This window comes from Mesoplodon mirus (genome assembly GCF_964341445.2).
Source record: "Mesoplodon mirus genome assembly, chromosome: 5".
Classification (NCBI taxonomy): Eukaryota; Metazoa; Chordata; class Mammalia; order Artiodactyla; family Ziphiidae; genus Mesoplodon; species Mesoplodon mirus.
In genome coordinates this window covers 43303774-43325107 of record NC_138980.1, presented here as the reverse complement: position 1 = coordinate 43325107, position 21334 = coordinate 43303774, and the positions used below count along the sequence as shown (strand labels likewise).

Below are 21334 nucleotides of genomic sequence, written 5' to 3'. Positions count from 1 at the left end.
TGTGGTGGTGGTGGCTGCCTGCGCGCCCAGATCACCTCCGCCATGAGCAGCGCGGCTGGCCCGGACCTAGCGGAGGCACCCAAGGAGCGGTGTTTCCTCAGGTCAGCCGGGGAGAGGGATGGGAGGCTGGGGCATGGCTGGAAGAGGGCCTGGGGGACCAGGGGCTGTAGATCAGAGGCAAAGGCATGGCCGGGTTGGGGGGCGGGGAGAATCCCAGGCCCATCCCGCATGTCACTGGAGAGACTAAGCCTGCAGCTGCCGACACCTCCAAAGCTGCGTTGCCAGGGAAACGGCATCTGCAGCAGGCCCGCCCCTCATGAATTACTCATCAGCACCACTGGATGCTCCCCCATTACCCACAGCCTAAGCAGGGCCCTCCTCCCCTTTCCATCTTTCCCAGGGACCCTGGAGCCCATGCCCCTTGTCCCCCATCCGGGAAGAGCTGAGTTCTTTTAGCTCCTCAAATGCTCACACCCTCCTTGATAGTGCACCTGCTACTGACCCCTTGTTCAGAGAAGAAAACTGAAGGCTGGGGAGGGAAGCCACTGGCTGAGCTAGGGCTAAAGTGATTTTTAAATACATAGAGCCACTTGCCAGTGGGCTGATGAATTTGGGGTCTGGAGCTGGCAGCTGTGGTTGTGCCTTCCACCTTGTCCTAAGTCATCCTCTGTGTCCTCTAAGCGCTTGTGACATGGGACCCCAAGCAGGGCTGTAGACCTCACTGTAAACCAGACCCCACAGTCCTTTGTGTGGCCACCTGCCCACTGTCCACTCAGCCCTTCTTCTCAAGGTAGATACTGTGCAGCGACTGGCTGATGTCCAGACTCAGCGAGAGACCCAGCACATGCTAGGCAGGGGGAAGAAAGTGTTCTAGAAGCTGGAGCTGTGACTTCACCTGGTGTGGGGGATGGGGGGCCTCAGATGCCAACTAAGGAGTGACAGGGTGCTGTGTGTTGGGTGGGAGTGGAACACTGGGAGAGGAGGCTGAGATGGGAGACATAACGGGGGGCATGTAAGTAAGGTGAGGAATTTGAATATTCTCTGAATACTGGGCACCCATAAGAAGGTTTGGGACAGGGGGTGGTGAAATCTGGTGTTCAAGTTTTCAAAGCCCCCTCGGCTTGTGTTGAGTCTGGGGGGATGTGACTGCAGTAGGCAGTCAGGTGAGCAATGATGAAGGGCTGGTGGGCAGAGGCATGAGGGTGGAGAGAAGCAGATGGAGCTGAGAAAGCAGGGAGTGTGTGGCACAGGCACCCTAGCCTCAGAGCTTCATCTCTAAAAAGCCCCCTCCTGGAGCATTTTGCCCCTTCTGGGGCTGGTGGGCAAATCCCGGGGCCTCACAGCTCCTCTCATCTGGGGGCTGAGGTTGGGAGAAGCAAGAGGCACCCTCATAAACTGAGCACCGCCCCCCAGTCCCATAACAGTTCTGACCTATCCCCTCCCCTGCCCAGAGCAGCTGCTGCCCCTACCCTCAGGCTCCTAAGCCTGGACTGCCCTCTGCCTGTGGAGTCCCGGTAATCTCTCCAGTGACCTGTTAGGCAGGAAGATAAGGTTCCAAGTGGAGGCCAGAGGCCAGAGCTTTGGAACAGAGAAAGAAGAGGAGGAATGGATGATCCTCCCCCAGCCCTCCTGCGGGGGCAACAGAGCTGTCACAAGATGAAGATAGAGGAATGAACCATATTCTTCCTGCCTGCCTGCCTGCCTGCCTGCGCTGGGTCTTTGTTGCTGCTCGCGGGCTTTCTCTAGTTGCGGCGAGCGGGGGCTACTCTTCGTGGAGGTGTGTGGACTTCTCATTGCGGTGGCTTCTCGTTGCGGAGTACGGGCTCTAGGCACACGGATTTCAGTAGTTGTGGCTCGTGGGCTCTAGAGCTCAGGCTCAGTAGTTGTGGCACATGGACTTAGTTGCTCCGCGGCATGTGGGATCTTCCCGGACCAGGGCTCGAACCTGTGTCCCCTGCACTGGCAGGCGGATTCTTAACCCCTGTGCCACCAGGGATGCCCCACTACATTCTTAAAGCGCCTTCGACATTCTTTCCTGGGAGCTGGGCCGGCCTGTCCTGGGGGCGCTCTTCATCTGGCCCCACCATTAGGTCTGTTTCCCCACCTGGTCCTTCAACCTCCTGCAGCATCAGCCGCAGACAACCTGGGAGTTGAATCTGGCTCTGCTCACTGGGGTGACAAGGCATGTCACCTTGCCCTAAGCCTCCATCTTCCCCATCTGTGTGGGACCCTGAAGTATCTTTCTGACCAAGTTTCTCAGCCTCGCTCTCTCTGCCTCTCTTCTGTCCCTTGAACCTGCCAAGTTCATTTCCACCACAGGGCCTCGGCCCTCACTGTTCTTGCCACCTGGATTACCTCCCACAACACTCCAAGCCAGCTCCTCCAGGAAGCCCTCCCTGACTCCCCATCGCATAGCAATGCTTGCTTCCCACCTCCACCCCTCCTGCTGCCTGGCCTGGTCACACTGCACAATTGGCTAGAAGGTTGTGGTCTCCTGTTCACAGAATCAAAAAAAGGAACCTCAGGATTCATCCCAACAAACCTCTGCCCATCTGTAGGTCTCCCTCTGCTTTGCTCACACCCCATCCGTGGCTCTGGAGACAGACACCAAGGGTAGAAGGCTCAGTTTTCCAGCTTGCTTCCTACATGACTCTGGGCAAACCATTTTATTTATCTGAGTTGTTACATGTTCTTCCAACTCTTCTGGGCCTGGTCCTTTTACAATAATAATTATCATAATAACAATTATTATTATTATCATTACGCTCTAGGGTGTGCTGAGCTGGGGGCAAGTGCCGTTCCCCAGCTGGAAGGGGTCCTGGCTATGGGAAGCTGGCATCAGGCTATAGACCCTGCCCAGCTGCTCCAGCCCCTGATTCTGGAGTGAAGAACATCTTCGAGTCCTCAATGCCAGCCAGCTCTTCCTCTCTGTAGCCACCAAGCCCAGACCAAGGCCAGCTTGGGTCCTGCTCTTAGAAGGGCCCAACACTTGGTTTAATGCTCTGCCATCACCATCTTAAAACTCTTAATAATTATTGATCAAGGGGCCCCACATTTGCATTTTGCACTGGACGTCGAAAATTAGCCTGTCCTACCTTCTCTTTTGCAAAGGAGGAAGCAAGGCTCAGAGAGATGAGACGGACCTCAGTCACTCACTGAGCTGGGGGCTGAGCTTCACCTCAAGCACTTTGGCTCCATTTCTCTGGCCACAATTATTGAATTTTATCACTGTCCCTGAAGAGGGATCACCAATGAGTCTCATAGCTGCAGGCGCCACATCCACCTCCCCATGTGAGCCATCAAACTCTGCTGCCTTGGACTTCCCTGGTGGCGCAGTGGTTAAGAATCTGCTTGCCAATGCAGGGGACACGGGTTCGTGCCCTGGTCCGGGAAGATCCCACATGCTGCGGAGCAACTAAGCCCGTGTGCCACAACTACTGAAGCCCCCGTGCCTAGAGCCCGTGCTCGGCAACAAGAGAAGCCACCACAGTGAGAAGCCTGCACACCACAGTGAAGAGTAGCCCCTGCTCGCCGCAACTAGAGAAAGCCCGCGCACGCAGCAACGAACACCCAACGTGGCCAAAAAAGCAAAGCAAAACAAAACAAAACTCTGCTGCCTTTAAAACCCGCCTCCCTCCAGGCACCCCCAGTCCAGTTGACCTCCAGTGTCCTAGAATCCTTTCAGTGGTTTTCACTGCCTGAAATCCACGCGTCACCCCCCAACAACGAAGTCCTCCATGCTCTATTCCCCCCTCTGGGTTCCTCTTGCCTTGGGGGCTGGGCGCATCTGGGTGAGGCTCTATATCCCATGCTTTGGGGCAATAGAACAAACATGCACTGCCATGCACTTCTTCTACCACCAGAGGGCTCCCGCGCCTCAGGCTTGTGCTCAAAACTCCCGCAGCCTTCCACGCTTCAGTTCAACGGTGTGCGCGATGGATGAGGAAACTGAGGGAGGGTCTTCGGCTCTGAGCACGGGGTGGGGGTGGCATCCGGGCCTGGCTCGGAACATTGGTGGCACATTTCTGGCTCCAGCTGAGTCTCTGTCTCTAAGTCTTTCCGTCTGTTTGTGTCTCTGAGCATCTCTCCCCACTCTGACCCCCAGCACAGCGGAGGCAGCTGCCCTGGAGCGGGAGTTGCTGGAAGATTATCGCTTTGGGCGGCAGCAGCTGGTGGAGTGGTGCGGCCATGCTAGTGCCGTGGCTGTGACCAAGGTACCTGACCCCTGATCCTCAACCTTGACCCCAACCAGATGGCCAGCCCACCAGAGTGGAGGCCTAGCTGCATGACCCCCATGGCCAGGATGGTCATTTCTGCCCTCAAGAAGCCCCTCTTTGCTTGGGGCCACCCCAGCCCATCACTCTGATGGGGAAACTGAGGTCCAGAGAGGATCATCACTGGCCCAGGCCAGGGTGTTAATGAGCATCAGGACAGAGACGGGGGTCCCCACAGACGTGGAGGCAACCATAGAGATGGGTCTGGGGCCCTTGACTGCCTGCCTCTGCCACCTCCTGGGTCTTGAGCAGAGGGGACGTCAGTTCCTGAAGTCTGAGCACCCGCAAACAACTCCCAGCCACAGGTGGGGGAACTGAGGCCCAGAGGTGGGGAGGGGTCTGCACAGGGCCCTGCGGGTTGGAAGTAGAGCTATGTTTGGCTCTGGAGCAAACCCCCAGGCCTCGAGGTGCCTGCAAGAGATGCAAGAATAATAGCAATAATGATACTACTGTCCAGTGTTTCGTGTCATGTTGCCAAACCGCGCTGGGCCTCAGTTTCCTCCTCTGAAAAAGGGTAATAAACTGACACCAATTAATAAACACAAATGCCTTAGGAAAGTGCCTGACTGAGTCAGGGCTCCAGCAGGTAACCCTTTTCCTCTTCCTCCCCTTCTTCCTCCTCTTCTTATCACCACTGTATCCTTTTTTTTTTTTTTTTTTTTTGCGGTACGGGGGCCTCTCACTCTGTGGCCTCTCCCGCCGCGGAGCACAGGCTCCGGATGCGCAGGCTCAGCGGCCATGGCTCACAGGCCCAGCCGCTCCACAGCACATGGGATCTTCCCGGACTGGGGCATGAACCCGTGTCCCCTGCATCGACAGGCGGACTTTCAACCACTGCACCACCAGGGAAGCCCACCACTGCATACTTTTTTAAAAACTTAATATCTTTCTTTATGGGGACTCCATTGTCTTTTAACTTAAATGTTGCTAGTTCCAAGTGAAACAGATCCTGAGTGAGAGGCTCAGAGGAAAAGAGAACAATGAAAATCAAAGCCACAAAAGCAAACCCAGTGTGGTAAACTCACGCCTGGCCATTGATGACCAACCGTCCAGTTTTTGCGCTGAAAGCTCTGTGTTTGTCAGAGGCCCCTCAGTCCTAGCCAGCTTTACGTTATCATTGTCCCCAACTTGGTTGCGGGTCTGGGGCTCTGGGCATGGTGTGGTGGGGTCATAGGTAGGACCAGGTTGGGTCAGGACCTTGCTGAGGCCCTGGGGAAGAGACTCAAAAAGGAGATAACTTTCCCTCTGTGTGGTTGGAGGTTAGAGTATAGTTGGGCTCCCTGGAGCCACCCTGGGCCTGGTAGAGACCCCACAAGGCTGTCCGAGCCATTGTTACTCCCATTCGATAGAGGCTGGGGAAGGAGAATGAGCTGAGGCCAAGCAGAGAGTCAGGGTAGGGCTGAGACTCTTAGCTTTGCGTTAAAGAGAGGGAGATACACAGAGACACAGAGGAGAGTCTGAGAGATACAGAGACGGAGAGAAAGACACAGAGGCGAAGACAGAAATGAGAGAAACAGATGAGGAGAGACACGTAGAGACTCTGAGAGCTACAGAGAGAAAGGGAGGTGAAGACAGAGGCCAACGGAGAGGGACAGACGGAGAGAGACAGGGTATGGCGCGTTGGAAAAATACCCCCCTCCCCTACTCCCCCCAGCTTTGGGGCCTCCGGGAGGGACGGAGGCCTGAAAACATGAGCGGTGGGAGGGGCAGCCACTGCAGTGGAAGAATGTCTGCAACTCAGGCCGAGAATAAACAAACCGCACTCTGGGCTTGGGTGGTGGCAGGAGGCACGTTTTTCTGCTTGGACTTGGCAGAGCCTGAGGCAAGGACTCTGGGTCTCCAACAAGGAAACTGAGGCCCCCAGAGGCCCCGGCCCCTCTCCTCCCGTCCTGTCCTCTTGCCTCCAGGGCCGAGCCCTATCCCATCCTCTACTCCAGGCCTCAGTTTCCCCACTTGAGTAAGGAGAAGTTCCGAACGCCATGCCTTTGCCTTTGCCTTTGCTGTGCCCCTGCCAGGTGTTCCCTTTGCCTGCCCACTCCCGGAAGCAGAGGACGGTGCTAGTCGTGTGCGGCCCGGAGCAGAATGGGGCAGTGGGGCTGGTCTGTGCCCGGCACCTGCGGGTGTTTGTGAGTAGCAAGGATTTCCTTGGCCTCCCAGGGTCACACTCCCAACCCATCCTTGAAAAAAAATTGCTTCCTCCTCTTATTAGTGTCCCAGGGGGAGGATGAGGCATGTCAGGTTATAGAATATGCCCAGTGCTTGTGCCAGGCAGCGTCTGCTGCCTGGTACCCAGATCTGGGGACAGAGGCCCAGTGGGGAGCCTGGGAGGGCCCCAGTGCTGACCCCTTCCCGCTCCCCGCAGGAGTACGAACCAACCATCTTCTACCCCACACGCTCACTGGACCCGCTGCACCGGGACCTGACTACCCAGTGTGAGAAGATGGACATCCCCTTCCTGTCCTATCTGCCCACGGAGGTCAGCTCGGGTGGCAACTGAGGGAGTTGGTGGGGGACAGTGCCCCAAGATTGCCTCCTGACCCTGCCTGCCCTCCCAGGTCCAGCTCATCAACGACGCCTACAGGCTGGTGGTGGATGCCGTGCTGGGCCCTGGTGTGGAGCCGGGCAAGGTCGGGGGCCCCTGCATGCGTGCGCTGGCCACGCTCAAGCTACTGTCCATCCCCCTCGTGAGCCTGGACATTCCCTCAGGCATGTCAGGTGGAGCGGGGGGCATGAGGACCTGGAGGGCTTGGGTGGAGGCTCCTGTACCCTGGCTTCTGGTGGTCCCAGCCTGGCTGCCCACTCTGAGCCTCACTTTCCCCAGTGTGGATGGATCCTGCACTCTGGGTGAGGCTGAGGGTCATGTCCACCCCTCGGATGGGGAATACCCAGGCTGGTGCCCATGTGACCCTGGGTCCCCTCCCCCCTACACCCAGCATAGTGTGCCTGCTGCCCACCCTGGCCCAGTCACCCGGGGCAGACGTGAGCTCACTTGGCAAAGGCCCCGCTCATCCTGGCCACCGCCCCAGGCCTGTTGGAGCCATTAGGCAATGGGCAGAACGGAACAAACAGCTGCTGGCCAGCCAGACCCTCCATGGGGGTGGCCAGGCTCAGGGGGACATCACCCGGCTTACAAGACCCCAGGGTCATACCAGCAGGATGCCACAGAGCTGGGGAGGGGGGTGTCTAAGGGAGGAGGTGGTCTGAGGGCACAGACTGCAAGCTCATATCTGAACAGATAGCCTTGGACAGAGAGGGTCTCCCTGTTAGGTCAGAAGGGCTTATTAGTGGCCACTAGTCTGAGGGTGGAGGCTCATTTGAGGGATGGCAGCGGCTACAACCCAATGGGGGGGGGCAGGGTCCTGCCAAGTCAAAAGGCAAGATCTAGTCTGAAGGTGAAGGCAGGGATGTCAGGTCAGAGGGAAGAGTCTCTAGTCAGAGGGAGGAGGATGGCTGCTCAAGTTGGGAGGGGCGGGGGGCACATCTTGTCAGAGGCAAGAACCTGGGGCAAAGAGACAGGTCTGATGGGGGAGGCTTGCCTGAGGATGGTGGCAAGTCTGTCCCCTGAGTAGAGAGTGGAGATCTGGGAGGAGGCTGGGAGGTCTGGGTGGAAAGAGACTTTAGTTTAAGTAGGGGAGCTCAGGATTGATAGGCAGGGAGGTATAGAGACAGACGCCGGGTCAGAAGGCAGACGCATAGGTCTGATTGGGAAAGGGCAGCAGGTATAAATGAGGTCGTCTGAAGGCAGAAGCTCTGGTCAGAGGAGGAGGGAAACATATCTGGGGAGCGGGGAGAAACTGGCCTGAGGGCAGAGGCTCAGTTTTATGGGAGGCAGGTCTGACCAAACTCACGGGTCAGAGCAGAGGCTGTGTCTGATGGGGAAGGGGAAGTGGGTGATGGGGCGGCAGTCTCTTGTTGAGAGCCAGCACCCCTCCCAGCTCCTGATCCCCACCTCCCATCCTTCCTCCCTCAGGCTGGGACCCAGAGACCGGCGGCGGCGACGCCGAGGACGGGCTACGACCCGACGTGCTCGTATCGCTGGCGGCGCCCAAGCAATGCGCCGGCCGCTTCTCCGGGCGCCACCACTTCGTGGCCGGCAGGTTCGTGCCCGACGACGTGCGCCGAAAGTTCGCCCTGCGCCTGCCGGGGTACACGGGCACCGACTGCATCGCGGCGCTTTGACAGCCACCCGTGCCCACGCGGCTTGGGCCCGCGCCAATAAACACACGTACCACCGCCACCTCGCCTGGGCCTCCTCTGTGCGCGGGGTCTGGCGCGGGGGTGGGGAAGCTCAGGGAGGAACTTCCCACCGGTCCCCTGGTGGCCCCAAGGCGGGAGGGATGGAGGGCAGACGTAAACGGGACTTCCCGCTGGCCTCGGAGAAAACTGGAGCCAGAAGAGTGGAGGGTAGATTCAGGGTGGGATTTCCAGGCTGCTCAGGGTGGCCTAAAGCCCATAGAATAGAAGTTAGACCCGATGGAGGATTTCTAGCTGCCTAAAGGGCGGCTTAAACATTGAAGGTTCGGACAGCTTCAGGCTCGATTCCAGGAAGCACTTCCCGACGTGGAGAACAGAGGGTGGGCTAAGGAGGGGACTTCCAGCCGGCGACGAGGGGACGCAGGCCAGCCCGAGGGCGGAGGTACAGCCAGACGCACCGAGGGGGGCGACCCAAAGAGGTTGTCTGCGCACCGGAGTCACCTCAGGCCCGGGAGCGTTGCTTGGACGGGGCGTGGCCTGGACGGGGCGTGGCCTGCGGTCGCGTCCCTCCCCCGTCCACAGCTCCAGCGGCCGCCAGACCCGCGGGAGTCCGACCCGAGTGCACAGCGGAGCTGGGACCCTCCCTCCGACTTTCGGACCTGGCCATGGCGTCACTGCAGATACTGCTCTGCCTCTGTGTCGCCGCCGCGCACCTGGCGGGGACCCGAGGTGAGGCGCCCCCAGACCCCAGACCAGCCCCCCAGGCGCCGGACGTCTGACAGAGGGCGTGGCAAGCAGCCGGAGGCTGGAGACAGAACCAAGGGACCCACTTGCTTCCCCAGGCCTGCATTTCCTTTGCCAGCCTCGGGGGTGGAGTGAGGGGGCAACGAAGAGATGGAGCTCCGGGACCACCTGGGGCAGGAGGGGATCTCGTCCACTGTCTTCCCTCCTCCAAGGGACGATAGGGGCACCGGGAGTGTGGCTATGAACTTCAGGCTCCTCTGGATTCTCAGGACTGCAGGGTGCCTATCTCAGCCACAGCATTTGGACCCTGAATCATCCAGTCTTGGCCTCAGTATGAAGGGGCCAGAGCTGTCCCTTCTCACCTAACTCCTTCCTTCTTCCACACACACACAGCACTCAGAAAAGAAATTCCCATCTCTGGAACACTCAGTGGAGTGGGGAACTGGGCCCATTTCTCACATGGGGAGACTGAGACTCCAAGAGGGAAGGGACTTGTCTGAAGTCACTGCCCAGCCCAGCTATCTCAGACAACTCGCGGCTGGAGAAGCCAGGCTAAATTCCAATGACTTCCCACTGGCAGCTTGGGCCCCAAGTGCAGGGATGAAAGGTAGACTGAGGGAGGGACTTCCAGTCAGCAAATGGATGAAAGAAAATTCAGATCAATATGACAGCAGGGAAGGGCACAGCCAACTGAACTCATGGCCACTGAGCACAGTGGGAGAACTGGGTCTGGGGAGCAGAGTGGACACAGACTTCCCCAACCTAAGGGGCTGTGTCAGAGTGAGGGATGGGGCTGTGGGAGACTGGGAGTTGGGAGGTCATGGGGAGGCTTCCTGGAGGAGGGGGTGCTGCAATTCTCCAGGTCAGCCAGAGCTGGATTCCGGCTTCTTCCCTGTGAAATGGGGATGATCGCGGCAGCACTTTGCATACCAGGAGTTCACAGAGGTCCTTCCCCCTACCCCTCACCCCTTCGACAGGCACCACCGCCCCTGAGGAGCCCATGGTGACTGCGTGGGGCCTTGAAGGTTCATTGCTGCACCCTGGCCAGCCCTCGCCAGCCCTGGAGGACTGGGAAGGTGAGCCAGCTTGGGTCTGAGTCCTCGTTCTGCTGTGGACTCTGTGTGAGCTCTGGCTGGTAGGGTCTTGTGAGGAGGGGATACAAGCTGGGTGAAGAGCCCAGGACTGTCCTGGTCCCTGGGCATGGCAGCCCCTGGAAGTGGTGCCCCAAGAGGTCTAAGTTTTAGGAGCAGGGAGATGAGAACCCAGGCTGTTAGTCCAGGAGGAAACCAGGGTGGGGTGGGGCGGGGCGGTGAGACAACCAGCTCAGTTCAGTCAGGGAAACAGGAGTTCTGGAACCCAAGTCTCTAGCTTCCCAGCTAGGAAGGTTCTATTTGACTTGCTCTTGAATGAGGAAAGGAGTGAGCACCCCTTGGGGGGTTGATGGAAACAGAAGCTAACCTGTGAGAGGCCAGACCCTTCCCACCTCTGGCTTCCGTGAAACGGAGGGTTGCCTGATAGGTCCAGTGGTCAGCGAGCAAGCTCCCAGCTGGCACTGATGCGAGGCTGCCAGGCAGTGGAACAGCTGGCCTCAGGCCTGGCTCCTCGTGCTGCCTTTATATCTCCTTACATCTCAACGGTTCTGAATTCTGAGAGTGGGGGCTGGTGAGACAGTGGCAAGATCTCAGCGTGCACTCATGGGCCAGCTCAGATACTGAGCAGAACTAGGGCCGGTGCAAGCACAAGCCAACCTCCCCTGATCCTCTTACAGCTCCTTCTGCCCTCGAGGGCTCTGGATCTGGACAGGCTGGGCTCGCCCATGCACTTTTGTGGGGAGGGGGACCTGGCTTAAACACGCAGATGGGGGTGGGCAGGCCGCAGCCCGGGCTCCTGCATGGGGCCCGACCGGCTGAGGCCCGGGTCCCAGCGCGTGCGGTGCCCGCAGAGGCCAGCGAGTGGACGTCCTGGTTCAACGTCGACCACCCGGGAGGCGACGGTGACTTCGAGAGCCTGGCTGCGATCCGCTTCTATTACGGGCCGGCGCGCGTGTGCCCGCGGCCGCTGGCGCTGGAGGCGCGCACCACAGACTGGGCCCTGCCGTCAGACGTCGGCGAGCGCGTACACTTGAACCCCACGCGAGGTTTCTGGTGCCTCAACCGCGAGCAGCCCCGAGGCCGCCGCTGCTCCAACTACCACGTGCGCTTCCGCTGCCCGCTCGGTGAGGGCGGGGCTGAGGGAGCGGCGGGGACTGGCCATAGGTGGATGAGGCCTGAAAGGATGGTGTTGTGGGGGGGGCGGGGGTGGTGCAGGGCGTGGCTAGGAAGAGGCGGGGTCTTTTAAGAGCAAGGCCGCAGGAGAGGGCCGGACCGGATAGGAGAGGGGCTTTGGAAGGGAGGGGCTAAGAATGGCCGGGGCCCAGGTCGGGGTTAGGAAGGTGCCCCCAGGAACATAGCTCCCTCTCACTGCCCTCTTTTGCTCATCTAGAACTAGGGCCGCTCTGCGGAGGTGTGTTTTGAGCCCCAGATGTGTGTGAGACGCAGGGAGAACAGCAGGGCTTATCTTGGCGGGGGCGGGAAGGTACCTCAACTGCACATTCGACTGGTGCGCCTGGGGCAGCACCGATTGAGGCAGTGGGCAGGACTTCTCTCTGACTCGGATGCACGTGACGGGGAGCACCCTCCAGTCCCACACTGTCAACAGAATTCCAGGTTCCATCTGACGCCCCCATCCCTGCCCTCTCCCCAGAGGCCACGTGGGGTGCGTGGGGCCCGTGGGGTCCTTGTTCGGGGAGCTGCGGGCCAGGCCGTCGCTTGCGCCGCCGCCGCTGCCCAAGCCCCGCTACGGATGCGTGTCCTGGGCGTCCCCTGGAGGCGCAGAAGTGTGTGAGGCCTACATGTCCAGGTAGGAGGGGCGGGGCCTGGAGGGGATAGTTGGGTTAGAGGCGGGGCCGGGGTGTAGGGGCGGGGCCAGTCGAGGGAAGTACCTAGAGGGGCTAGTTGGGGTGGAGCCTGATGGGGCGGTGCCTGGAGGGAGGAGGCGGAGCCTGAGTGTAGGGGCGGAGCCTGGACGACCAGAACTTGGACCACTTGGAAACTGGCTTTTCCTTCCCTTCTGGGCCCCCGAAGAGCATTGGTAAATGTGTACATCTGGACGGGTGGACGTCATGGGGGTCGTGTCCAGTCATGGGCAGATCTGAGGAGGCGCTTCCTCTGTGTGCCTGTTGGAGTGTGCGGATGTCCCGGTAGACGTGGATACACACAGAAGCTGGCTCACGCACTCGGGGTGCACACACGCCTGGCATTCGCAGGCCACGCCCATCCCCCACGCCCATGTGGACATGTGCTCACACCCTGGCAGATATGATGCCCAGGCCCTCCCTGGGCCAGACACCAGGCCAGCCAGGAGGCGACTGGAAATTCCAATCAGGCCTGGTCTCCACAAACATGGTCTGGAGACTGCCCCAGCAGAGCACGCAGCAGGGTGGGGAAGCACAGTGGCCAATGGGGTGGTGGGATTCCACCCCCCTACTCTGCTTGGCTCTGCCTTCTCCGTGCCTCTGCCCTGAAGCTTCCAGTGGAATTTTCCATTTTATGGAGAAACCACAGGATTGTGACAGGAGGGAGATGTTCTGGGCCCAAGACCCATCCCCTCGCTGGGCCCCCAGCCCTTGCCTGAACATTTTCTCTCATGCTAGAAGGAGCCTTTCTGCCCTGTAAGAGTCACCTATCCTGTCCCCTCCTCCAGGGCATCTCCTTCACACCAGGACCCCAGGTCCCTCCCCTTGGCCCAGCCCTGACCACTCAGCCCCATGTCCTTCACACCAAGGGCTGCTGCAAGCAGGTCCATGCTGAGGACTCTCTGAGGGGAACAAGGTGGGGCGGGTGTCTGGGTACCTTTGCTGAGTGACTGATAGAGAGGAAAGCCCTCCCCAGGAAGGGGTCAAGAGTCTTCTCTGCCTCCTGTGTCCCCCCCACATCCAGGGTGTGGTCCCAACACCTGTGGGTGCCCTGACCATATCCTTCTGGGCTCGGTGGTCAGCCCATCTGGGCGTCCACTGCCAGGAGCCAGGGTCTCCTTGCGAGACTGGCCTGGCACCATGGCTACTAGCCATGCCCACTGAACCTTCTGGGTGCCTGGAGTCTGTGCCAGCAGCCGAGCCAATGTCAGTGCCCAAATGGATGGCTTCTCTGCAGGCATGGCCCAGGCCCAGGCCAACAGCTCCATCTCTGCTGTGGTCACTGTTGTCCTTAATAAGTTGGGTAAGTGCCTCACGGCAAGAGGGATGAGGGGGCTGAGGAACTGGGGAGGAAATTCTGGGTGACACCAAGCATTTGGGATGATGTGATGCACAGTGAAGCCAATGGGGCAAGAAATAAGATGTAACCGTCATTGGAGAAGATGTGAGGTGAGAGGTGGAGTTGTAAAGGGAAGCATTAAGATTGAGCATTAGGCTTCCCTGGTGGTGCAGTGGTTGAGTCCGCCTGCCGATGCAGGGGACACGGGTTCGTGCCCCGGTCCAGGAAGATCCCACATGCCGCGGAGCGGCTGGGCCCGTGAGCCATGGCCGCTGAGCCTGCGCGTCCGGAGCCTGTGCTCCGCAGCGGGAGAGGCCACAGCAGTGAGAGGCCCACGTACCACACACAAAACAAATGATTAAGCATTAAGGGCACAGTCTCCAGCAGATGTGAGGTGAACCTGAGTCGGGGGAGGGTCATTAGAAAAGGCCCAAGTGAAACAGGGCATCACTGTAAGGGAAAAGATGGGGCCCTGTTCTTGGGAGAAGATGGGATGGGGCAGGGCTCTGACCTTTGCTGCCTCTGCCCCCAGAGAAGCCCTATCTGGTGAAGCACCCTGAGTCCCGAGTTCGAGAGGCTGGCCAGAATGTGACCTTCTGCTGCAAAGCCTTGGGCACCCCTATGCCCAAGAAATACTCCTGGTGAGTGCCTTGCCCCATGCTCAAGGGTCTTGTGCCCAGTTTTGGGGTTGGAATGGGCTTCCCATGATATGTGGTGCCTCAGAGACCCAGAGGAAGCTGCTCTGCAACCTCCCTGTGCTCCATGTGGGGTGGGACGGATGCAGCCCCTCCCCCGTGCCAAGGGCATTCATGGTGTTGCTCACCCGCCACCCAGGTTCCACAACGGGACCCTGCTGGACAGGCGAACGCACAGGTACGGGACCCACCTGGAGCTGCATGGGCTTCACCCAGACCAGGCAGGCACCTATCACTGCAAAGCGTGGAATGATGCCGGGGCCGTGCGATCGGGCACTGCCCAACTCACTGTGCTTGGTGAGCGTCCTCAGCAACCCTACCCACAACCCTGAGCGAGCCCTGACACCAAACTGAGCCCCAACCCCAGCTAAAACGCAACTTAAAATGGAACCCCAACTTCAGACTGATCTCTGACCTTGCTCAGTTGGATCCCAGGCTCCCACTGGGCCCCTGGGTTAAGCCTCTGATCCCAATCTAGGCCCCCAACCTTGGCCTCCATGGAGTTCCCCCCCTTACCCTGATCTGGCTGATTTCTTGCTCCACAGCCCCAGGCCAGCCAGCCTGTGACCCTCAGCCCCGAGAACACCTGATCAAGCTTCCAGACGACTGTGGTCAGCCAGGCAGCGGCCCCATCTACCTGGACGTAGGCCTTTGCCCTGACACCCTCTGCCCCAGCCCTGCAGGCTCGAGGCCCCGATGTGGGGATGCAGGCTCCCGCTGCTGCTCGGTGCACCGGCTGGAGAGCAGGAAGATCCACTGCTCTGGCTACATCCTCCCAGTCAAGATAGTGGCTGAATGTGGCTGCCGGAAATGTCTGCCCCCTCGGGGGCTGATCCGGGGACGCGTGGTGGCCGCTGAGTCTAGGGAGCCCTTGCGCTTTGCTCGGATCCTCCTGGGCCGGGAGCCCATTGGCTTCACATCCTACCAGGGTGACTTCACCATTGAGGTGGCACCTTCCACTCAGCGGCTGGTGATTACTTTCGTGGACCCCAGTGGCCAGTTCGTGGACACTGTCAGGGTCCTGCCTTTTGACCCTCGAGGTGCGGGCGTGTACCATGAGGTCAAGGCCATGCGCAAGAAAGCCCCTGTCATCTTAGATGCCAGCCAGAGCAACACGATATCCCTCGGGGAGCTGGAGGACGAAGCCCCCTTAGGAGAGCTGGTCATCCCGCCGAGAGCCTTTCGCAGAGCTGATGGTGAACCCTACGCAGGGGCTGTGGAGGCCCGGGTGACATTCGTGGACCCCCGAAATGTCACCTCGGCGGCCGCCGCCCCCAGTGACCTGCGATTTGTGGACAGTGACGGGGAGTTGGCTCCACTGCGCACCTACGGCATGTTCTCGGTGGACCTCCGTGCTGCCGGCTCCGCAGAGCAGCTGCAGACCGGGCCGGTGGCCGTGCGTGTGGCCGCCAGCCAGATCCGAATGGCCGGCCACGTGGAGGCCCTGAAGCTGTGGTCGCTGAACCCTGACACGGGCTTGTGGGAAGAGGAGAGCGGCTTCCAGCGTGAGAGGTCGGCGGCCTCACGGGTCCGCCGGGAGGAGCGGGTCTTCCTGGTGGGCAACGTGGAGATCCGGGAGCGGCGTCTGTTCAACCTGGACGTGCCTGAGCGCCGCCGCTGCTTGGTGAAGGTGCGCGCCTACGCCAACGACAAGTTCTTCCCCAGCGAGCAGGTGGAGGGCGTGGTGGTCACGCTGGTCAACCTGGAGCCTGCCCCCGGCTTCTCGGCCAACCCCCGCGCCTGGGGCCGCTTCGACAGCGCCGTCACTGGTCCCAACGGGGCCTGTCTCCCCGCCTTCTGCGATGCTGACCAGCCAGACGCCTACACCGCCCTGGTCACGGCCACCCTGGGCGGGGAGGAGCTGGAGCCCGCCCCATCCCGGCCCCGCCCACTCCCGGACACCGTGGGCGTGGCCCAGCCCTACCTAGACAAGTTGGGTTACCGCCGCACCGACCACGATGACCCCTCCCTCAAACGCAATGGCTTCCGCATCAACCTCGCCAAACCCAGGTCCGGCGACCCCGCCGAGGCCAACGGCCCCGTGTACCCGTGGCGCAACCTGCGGGAGTGCCAGGAGGCCCCGGTGACCGCCAGCCACTTCCGCTTTGCTCGCGTGGAGGTGGAAAAATACGAGTATAACGTGGTCCCCTTCCGCGAGGGCGTGCCGGCCTCCTGGACTGGAGATCTCCTGGCCTGGTGGCCCAACCCGCAGGAGTTCAGGGCCTGCTTCCTCAAGGTGAAGATCCAGGGTCCCCAGGAATACATGGTCCGCTCCCACAATTCGGGGGGCAGCCACCCTCGGACCCGGGGCCAGCTCTACGGTCTGCGGGATGACCGGAGTGTCCGAGACCCCCAGCGCCCTAGCACATCTGCCGCCTGCGTGGAGTTCAAGTGCAGCGGGATGCTGTTCGACCAGCGTCAGGTGGACAGGACGCTGGTGACCATCATGCCCCAGGGCAGCTGCCGGCGCGTGGCGGTCAACGGACTCCTGCAGGATTACTTGACCCGGCACCCCCCTGCTGCACCCACTGATGACCTGGCTGTCTTCTCCATGCTGGCCCCGCTGGACCCTCTGGGTCACAACTATGGTGTCTATACAGTCACTGACCAGAGCCCAAGGCTGGCCAAGGAGATTGCCATTGGCCGCTGCTTCGATGGCTCCTCTGATGGCTTCTCCAGGGAGATGAAGGCTGATGCTGGTACAGCCGTCACCTTTCAGTGCCAGGAGATACCAGAGGGCCGGCCGAGCCTCTTCCAGAGGCTGCTGGAGTCCCCATCGGCAGCTCTTGGTGACATCCGCAGGGAGATGGGTGAGGTGGGCCGGGCACAGGCACGAGCCTCAGGTCCCCTCCGCACCCGCCGTGGCAGGGCCCAGCAGTGACCCTGGGCCCCAGCCTCGCTCCTCTGCCCTGCTCCAGACTCCTCTGTCCTTGGCAAGTCTCTTCAGGTTTCTGGGCACTTCCCTCCCCTGCCCAGAATTCAGTCAGGTCCGATGGTGCAAACGCAGGCAGATAATTGTTGCTGTGTGACGTGAAATGGAGTTTGTCATGACTGTGGGAGCCAGCATCCTGGGATGATGGTCGGGGCTGGTGACCGACTGAGGCCCAGAGGGGATCATTCCCAGCTCACATGCCAGCTCTGATTTCATTTCATATTTTGACCCTGGTTTCAGATAATCTGCCCTTTCAGATTTCTGTGCTGAGCTGGATGCTTTATTGGGTCCTCTACCCTGAGTTTTGTTCTTGGGGTTATTTATTGAATAAATAATAACAGGTGTGAGTGTGGGGTCCGGACATGGCCCATTGAAGGTCTGGGGAAGAGGCTTCTTGACTCTGGGGCTGGGGAGCACAATTCTCATATGTTTGGTGCTTGGAGATTCCCCAGGGGGTCAGGGCAGAGATTCAATTAAAGATGCTTCATTTCCAACTCCTGGTGTCAGTCTTGGGGAGGGAAGGATGGAGGCTGGGGCTGCTGGATCCAGGTGCACCTTGGCAGGCAGAAACAGGCCTGAAGCACATATGGACATGGGTGTGCAAGCGGCTTGCAGGCCCCCGTGTGGCCCCAGACACTCCTCAGGCAGGCACGTGGGCCCCAACCGATGCCCACAGAAGTGCATCTGCGGCATGTGTGTGCAGAGCTGACTCATGAGCAGCCCAGGCTTGTGCAGCCCTGACTGCAAAACACAGTAGCAGCTGCTGCCCTGGCCTTATCCTCCTTGCCTGGCTGTGCTCAGTGGCTTCTATCTGGCCACATGCCCAGGGGCTACAGTGGGCAGGGAGGGGCCCTGGCAGGGCCGCTTGCCCCAGGAGGCAGGAATTGAGGCTTCCCTGGACTTCTTCCACCGGGGCCACAGCTGCCCTGCCCTGGGTCACACCCGGCTGAGGCCTGGCCATGCCTTGACCACATGGTGATTTGGCTGCCCAAGGCCATGGTCCTGAGCCCTCACCGGGACTCTGTCTGAAGGTGCAGGACCATCGCTTGCGCTCTGTGTGCGCGTGGCCAGGCAAGTTGTCCTGACGCCCCATGGGGCAGGCGCTGTTCTGACCACAGCCCCACTTTCCAGAGAAATTGAGGTCCCCAAAAAGGAGAGGCAAAGGGCTGCTTGCCCCGGAGTGAATCCCGGCAGGAGCGGGGGGCTCCCTGGATGGACCAGCAGTCCCCTCAAGAACACGCGTGAGACTCCCTTGGCCTGTAGACGTCACTCCCTGGAAGGCGTCGATGTGGCGTTTCTGGGGGCCTGGAATGGGGAGCACTGTGCCTGGCTGATTGCCCCCGGAAAGGGTGGCGGCAGGGAGTTGGAGTGCGGGGTATTATTCCCTTATTCTAGGGCCTGCTCAGGCCTTCTGCACACCCACCCACCTACCCACTCAACTGCCCACTTACCCTTCTATCACCCACCCACCCGCTCGCCCCACCTGTCCACCCCTGCCCCTCCAGTCCCTCTTACCATTTGCCTGTCTAGCATTTAGAGGTGTCACCTCTGTGCCAACAATGGGGGCCCGGAGAGGGCCTGGCCTTGGCGGGGAGAGAAGTTCACACACACCCCGACACACCTGTGGAGTCAGTGCTCAGCCCACATGGCCCGCTGGCTCTTGTCCATCTTGAGAACTCTCCATCGGACAACCCCCAGCCTCTCCACCCCTCACTCACACTTTTGCTCAGGCCATGCCTTTCATGGGAACATCTTCCCCTGCCCAGGGGCCAGACTTAGGGGCCTAGAGGGTCTGGGAGAACCTGGCAAACCTGAAGGTATCAGCCCCAGTCTCTGAGGGTGGGCCCCAGGGCTGTGCCTGGAGACAAGGTTTAGAGGCCCCGGTGCCAGCACCCCGGCCTCTCCTTGGATAGGCTGTGATGGACAAGAGAGAGGAGATGCTTTGAGGTCCCTGGGAACCAGGGGCATGCGCAGTTATCCAGACTTACTGTGTCTACACCCTCAGCTGAGAGGGAAACTCAGAGGGGTAGGCCCCCACCCAAGGCAACACAGACTCTGGGCCTGCCTGTCGGGGTCCTGGGGGAGCAGCAGGAGTTGGGGGGATTCCCCCTGCAGCTGGCAGGAGAAGCTGGCTTCCAGGCTGGGAGTGATGAGGTGTCAGACGCCACTGCCAAATACCTTTCACTGAGAAAGTGTTGGGGCCGCGGCCACTGCCAGGCCTGGGGCAGCTGAGTTTGGGGCCGGCAGCTGGCCCCCCCTTCCCTAGGGCGAGGCAGGGGTGGGTGGGCGTCATCCTGGGGCCCCCTCCCCAGCTGCTGTGGCTGGGCCAGGAGTGAGCAGGGACTCCTAGAGGGAAGCAGGCCAGGGAGACTGTTCCAGGCAGAGGGCAGAGCCCAAGAAAATGCTTGGCACAGGACGGTGGCTGGAGCCACCTCATCCCTGCTAACAACTCTTCAAGAAGGCAGCACTTGGCCCCAATATTCAGATGAGGAAACTGAGGGTCCAAGAGAAGGAAGCCATGGCTCTGAGCTGACATTTTTTTTTTTTTTTGCGGTACTCGGGCCTCTCACTGTTGTGGCCTCTCCCGTTGTGGAGCACAGGCTCCAGACGCGCAGGCTCAGAGGCCATGGCTCACGGGCCCAGCCGCTCCACGGCATGTGGGATCTTCCCGGACCGGGGCACGAACCCGTGTCCCCTGCATCGGCAGGCGGACTCTCAACCACTGCGTCACCAGGGAAGCCCAGCCCTGTGCTTCTTGACGCTGCCTTGTGACCCCATTCTAGCCTCTGAGCCAGGAGTCTCCCCTCCCTGCTCCACCCCCGCTCCTGGAATGTTTGCTATCCGCCTCCTGGTAAATCCATTGCTCTCCCCCTAAAACTGGGGCTGCCAGGCACACCCCGTCAGCTTGGGGTGTGTGGGGCATAAAGTCCACCCCAGAGACCCCAGCTCCAGCCACCCTGGCGTCAGCTCAGGGCACAAGAAGACCCTTGGTCCCGCCCACGGCATTTTAGACTTATAATTTTAGAACCAGGGGTTCTTAAAATTCCTAGTATTGCGAGTGGGAGGAAAATCTTGGAACAGTGCTTAAAACAAGAGAGTCTTAAACCTGTAGAATCCAAGAGGAGGAAGATAAAAATGAACACACATTGAGCAGTGACTGGATATAAGCCCTCCCTGTCCCCAAAGTCCTAACTCACTTTGAGAGCATTTAATGTATATTTATTGTCTTGGGCCTCAAAATATGCTTTTAGGGAGGATGGTTTTACACACACATACCCCCTATTTCACAGCTGAAGGGGCTTGCCCAGGGTCACACAGCAAATGGGGACACCGTAGGCTGAAGGGAAGGGCAATGTTTCTCAGAGAAAAGGACACAGGCAGTGGGTCTTGAAGGATGTCTAGGAGTTTACCAGGTGGGCAAGGCAGGAAAGGCATACCAGGCAGCTGGAAAGGTACATGTGAAGGCTGAGGAGGGAAACCTCAGGCGGGCGTGGAGAACGGAGACACACAGGGGAGGTGTACAGAGCCTTGAATGCCAAGCAAGGAGCTGGAGAGCCTCTGGTGGGTGATGGGGAGCCACAGAAGGTGCTGGAGCTGGAAAAGATCACACAGTTTCTCATAACAAAGACTCCTGTAGACCTGGGGCGGCATTCAGTGTGTTGAAAAGTGTTTCCTTTATGGAACTGGGTCTGCCCCCTCCCACGTGGCAGACCTTCAGGGTCCAAACCTGCAGCCCAGCGCCCCTTCCCCTCCAGCTGCCTCCTGTTTTGGCTGAACACCGCTGGCTCTTCCACTTGGGCCTCGTGTCCCTGGCATGGCTACCCACCACTTCCCCAGTCCTGTCTGTCTCCCTCATCAGCCCTCAGAGTTGGGTATGACCCAGTCGCAGACCCCAAAGACTGGAGCCAGCCTGGCGGGGAGAACTGGCTTCAGTCAGGTGGGAGGAATGCTTGCATTTTAATGGTGGAAACAGAGGCAGGAGGCCAGCAGAGAAGGAACAGTCCAGCTGAGCGCCAATGTCCTGCCCAACCCCTCCCAGGGCAGGAGCTGAGGCCAGACCCCAGGGCCTGGGGTGGGGGATCTGGGCAGGCAGGAGGGAGGAGAGCCCAGGGATCAGGGGAGCAACAGACACGGATATTTGGGGATGGATGCAGGGAAACATCCACCGCCCTGCCCAGGCTCACAGGCGCCGTGCCAAACAGC

General features: G+C 59.9%; 2 protein-coding genes across 2 annotated transcripts; both read left to right on the top strand.

Annotated features, from left to right (window-relative positions):
- Nucleotides 1-42: 42 nt before the first annotated feature.
- Nucleotides 43-8453, top strand: YJEFN3 (YjeF N-terminal domain containing 3; the record flags this gene model as incomplete). The annotated part of the gene is made up of 6 exons (XM_082622654.1): nucleotides 43-101; nucleotides 4106-4214; nucleotides 6290-6400; nucleotides 6637-6750; nucleotides 6830-6989; nucleotides 8257-8453. 6 exons carry the CDS (start codon nucleotides 43-45, stop codon nucleotides 8451-8453), a joined length of 750 nt encoding a protein of 249 aa, XP_082478780.1.
- Nucleotides 8454-9041: 588 nt separating this feature from the next.
- Nucleotides 9042-17609, top strand: CILP2 (cartilage intermediate layer protein 2). The gene is made up of 7 exons (XM_082622019.1): nucleotides 9042-9197; nucleotides 10190-10288; nucleotides 11155-11427; nucleotides 11955-12110; nucleotides 14037-14145; nucleotides 14339-14496; nucleotides 14745-17609. Exons 1-7 carry the CDS (start codon nucleotides 9134-9136, stop codon nucleotides 17078-17080), a joined length of 3195 nt encoding a protein of 1064 aa, XP_082478145.1. The 5' UTR covers nucleotides 9042-9133; the 3' UTR covers nucleotides 17081-17609.
- The last annotated feature ends 3725 nt before the right edge of the window (nucleotides 17610-21334 follow it).

Coding starts and splice junctions, on each gene's coding strand:
- CILP2 (XM_082622019.1), top strand. CDS start 9,134: ATGGCGTCACTGCAGATACTGCTCTGCCTCTGTGTCGCCGCCGCGCAC. Junction 9,198..10,189: donor GCACCTGGCGGGGACCCGAG/GTGAGGCGCCCC, acceptor CCCCTTCGACAG/GCACCACCGCCCCTGAGGAG. Junction 14,497..14,744: donor TGCCCAACTCACTGTGCTTG/GTGAGCGTCCTC, acceptor CTTGCTCCACAG/CCCCAGGCCAGCCAGCCTGT.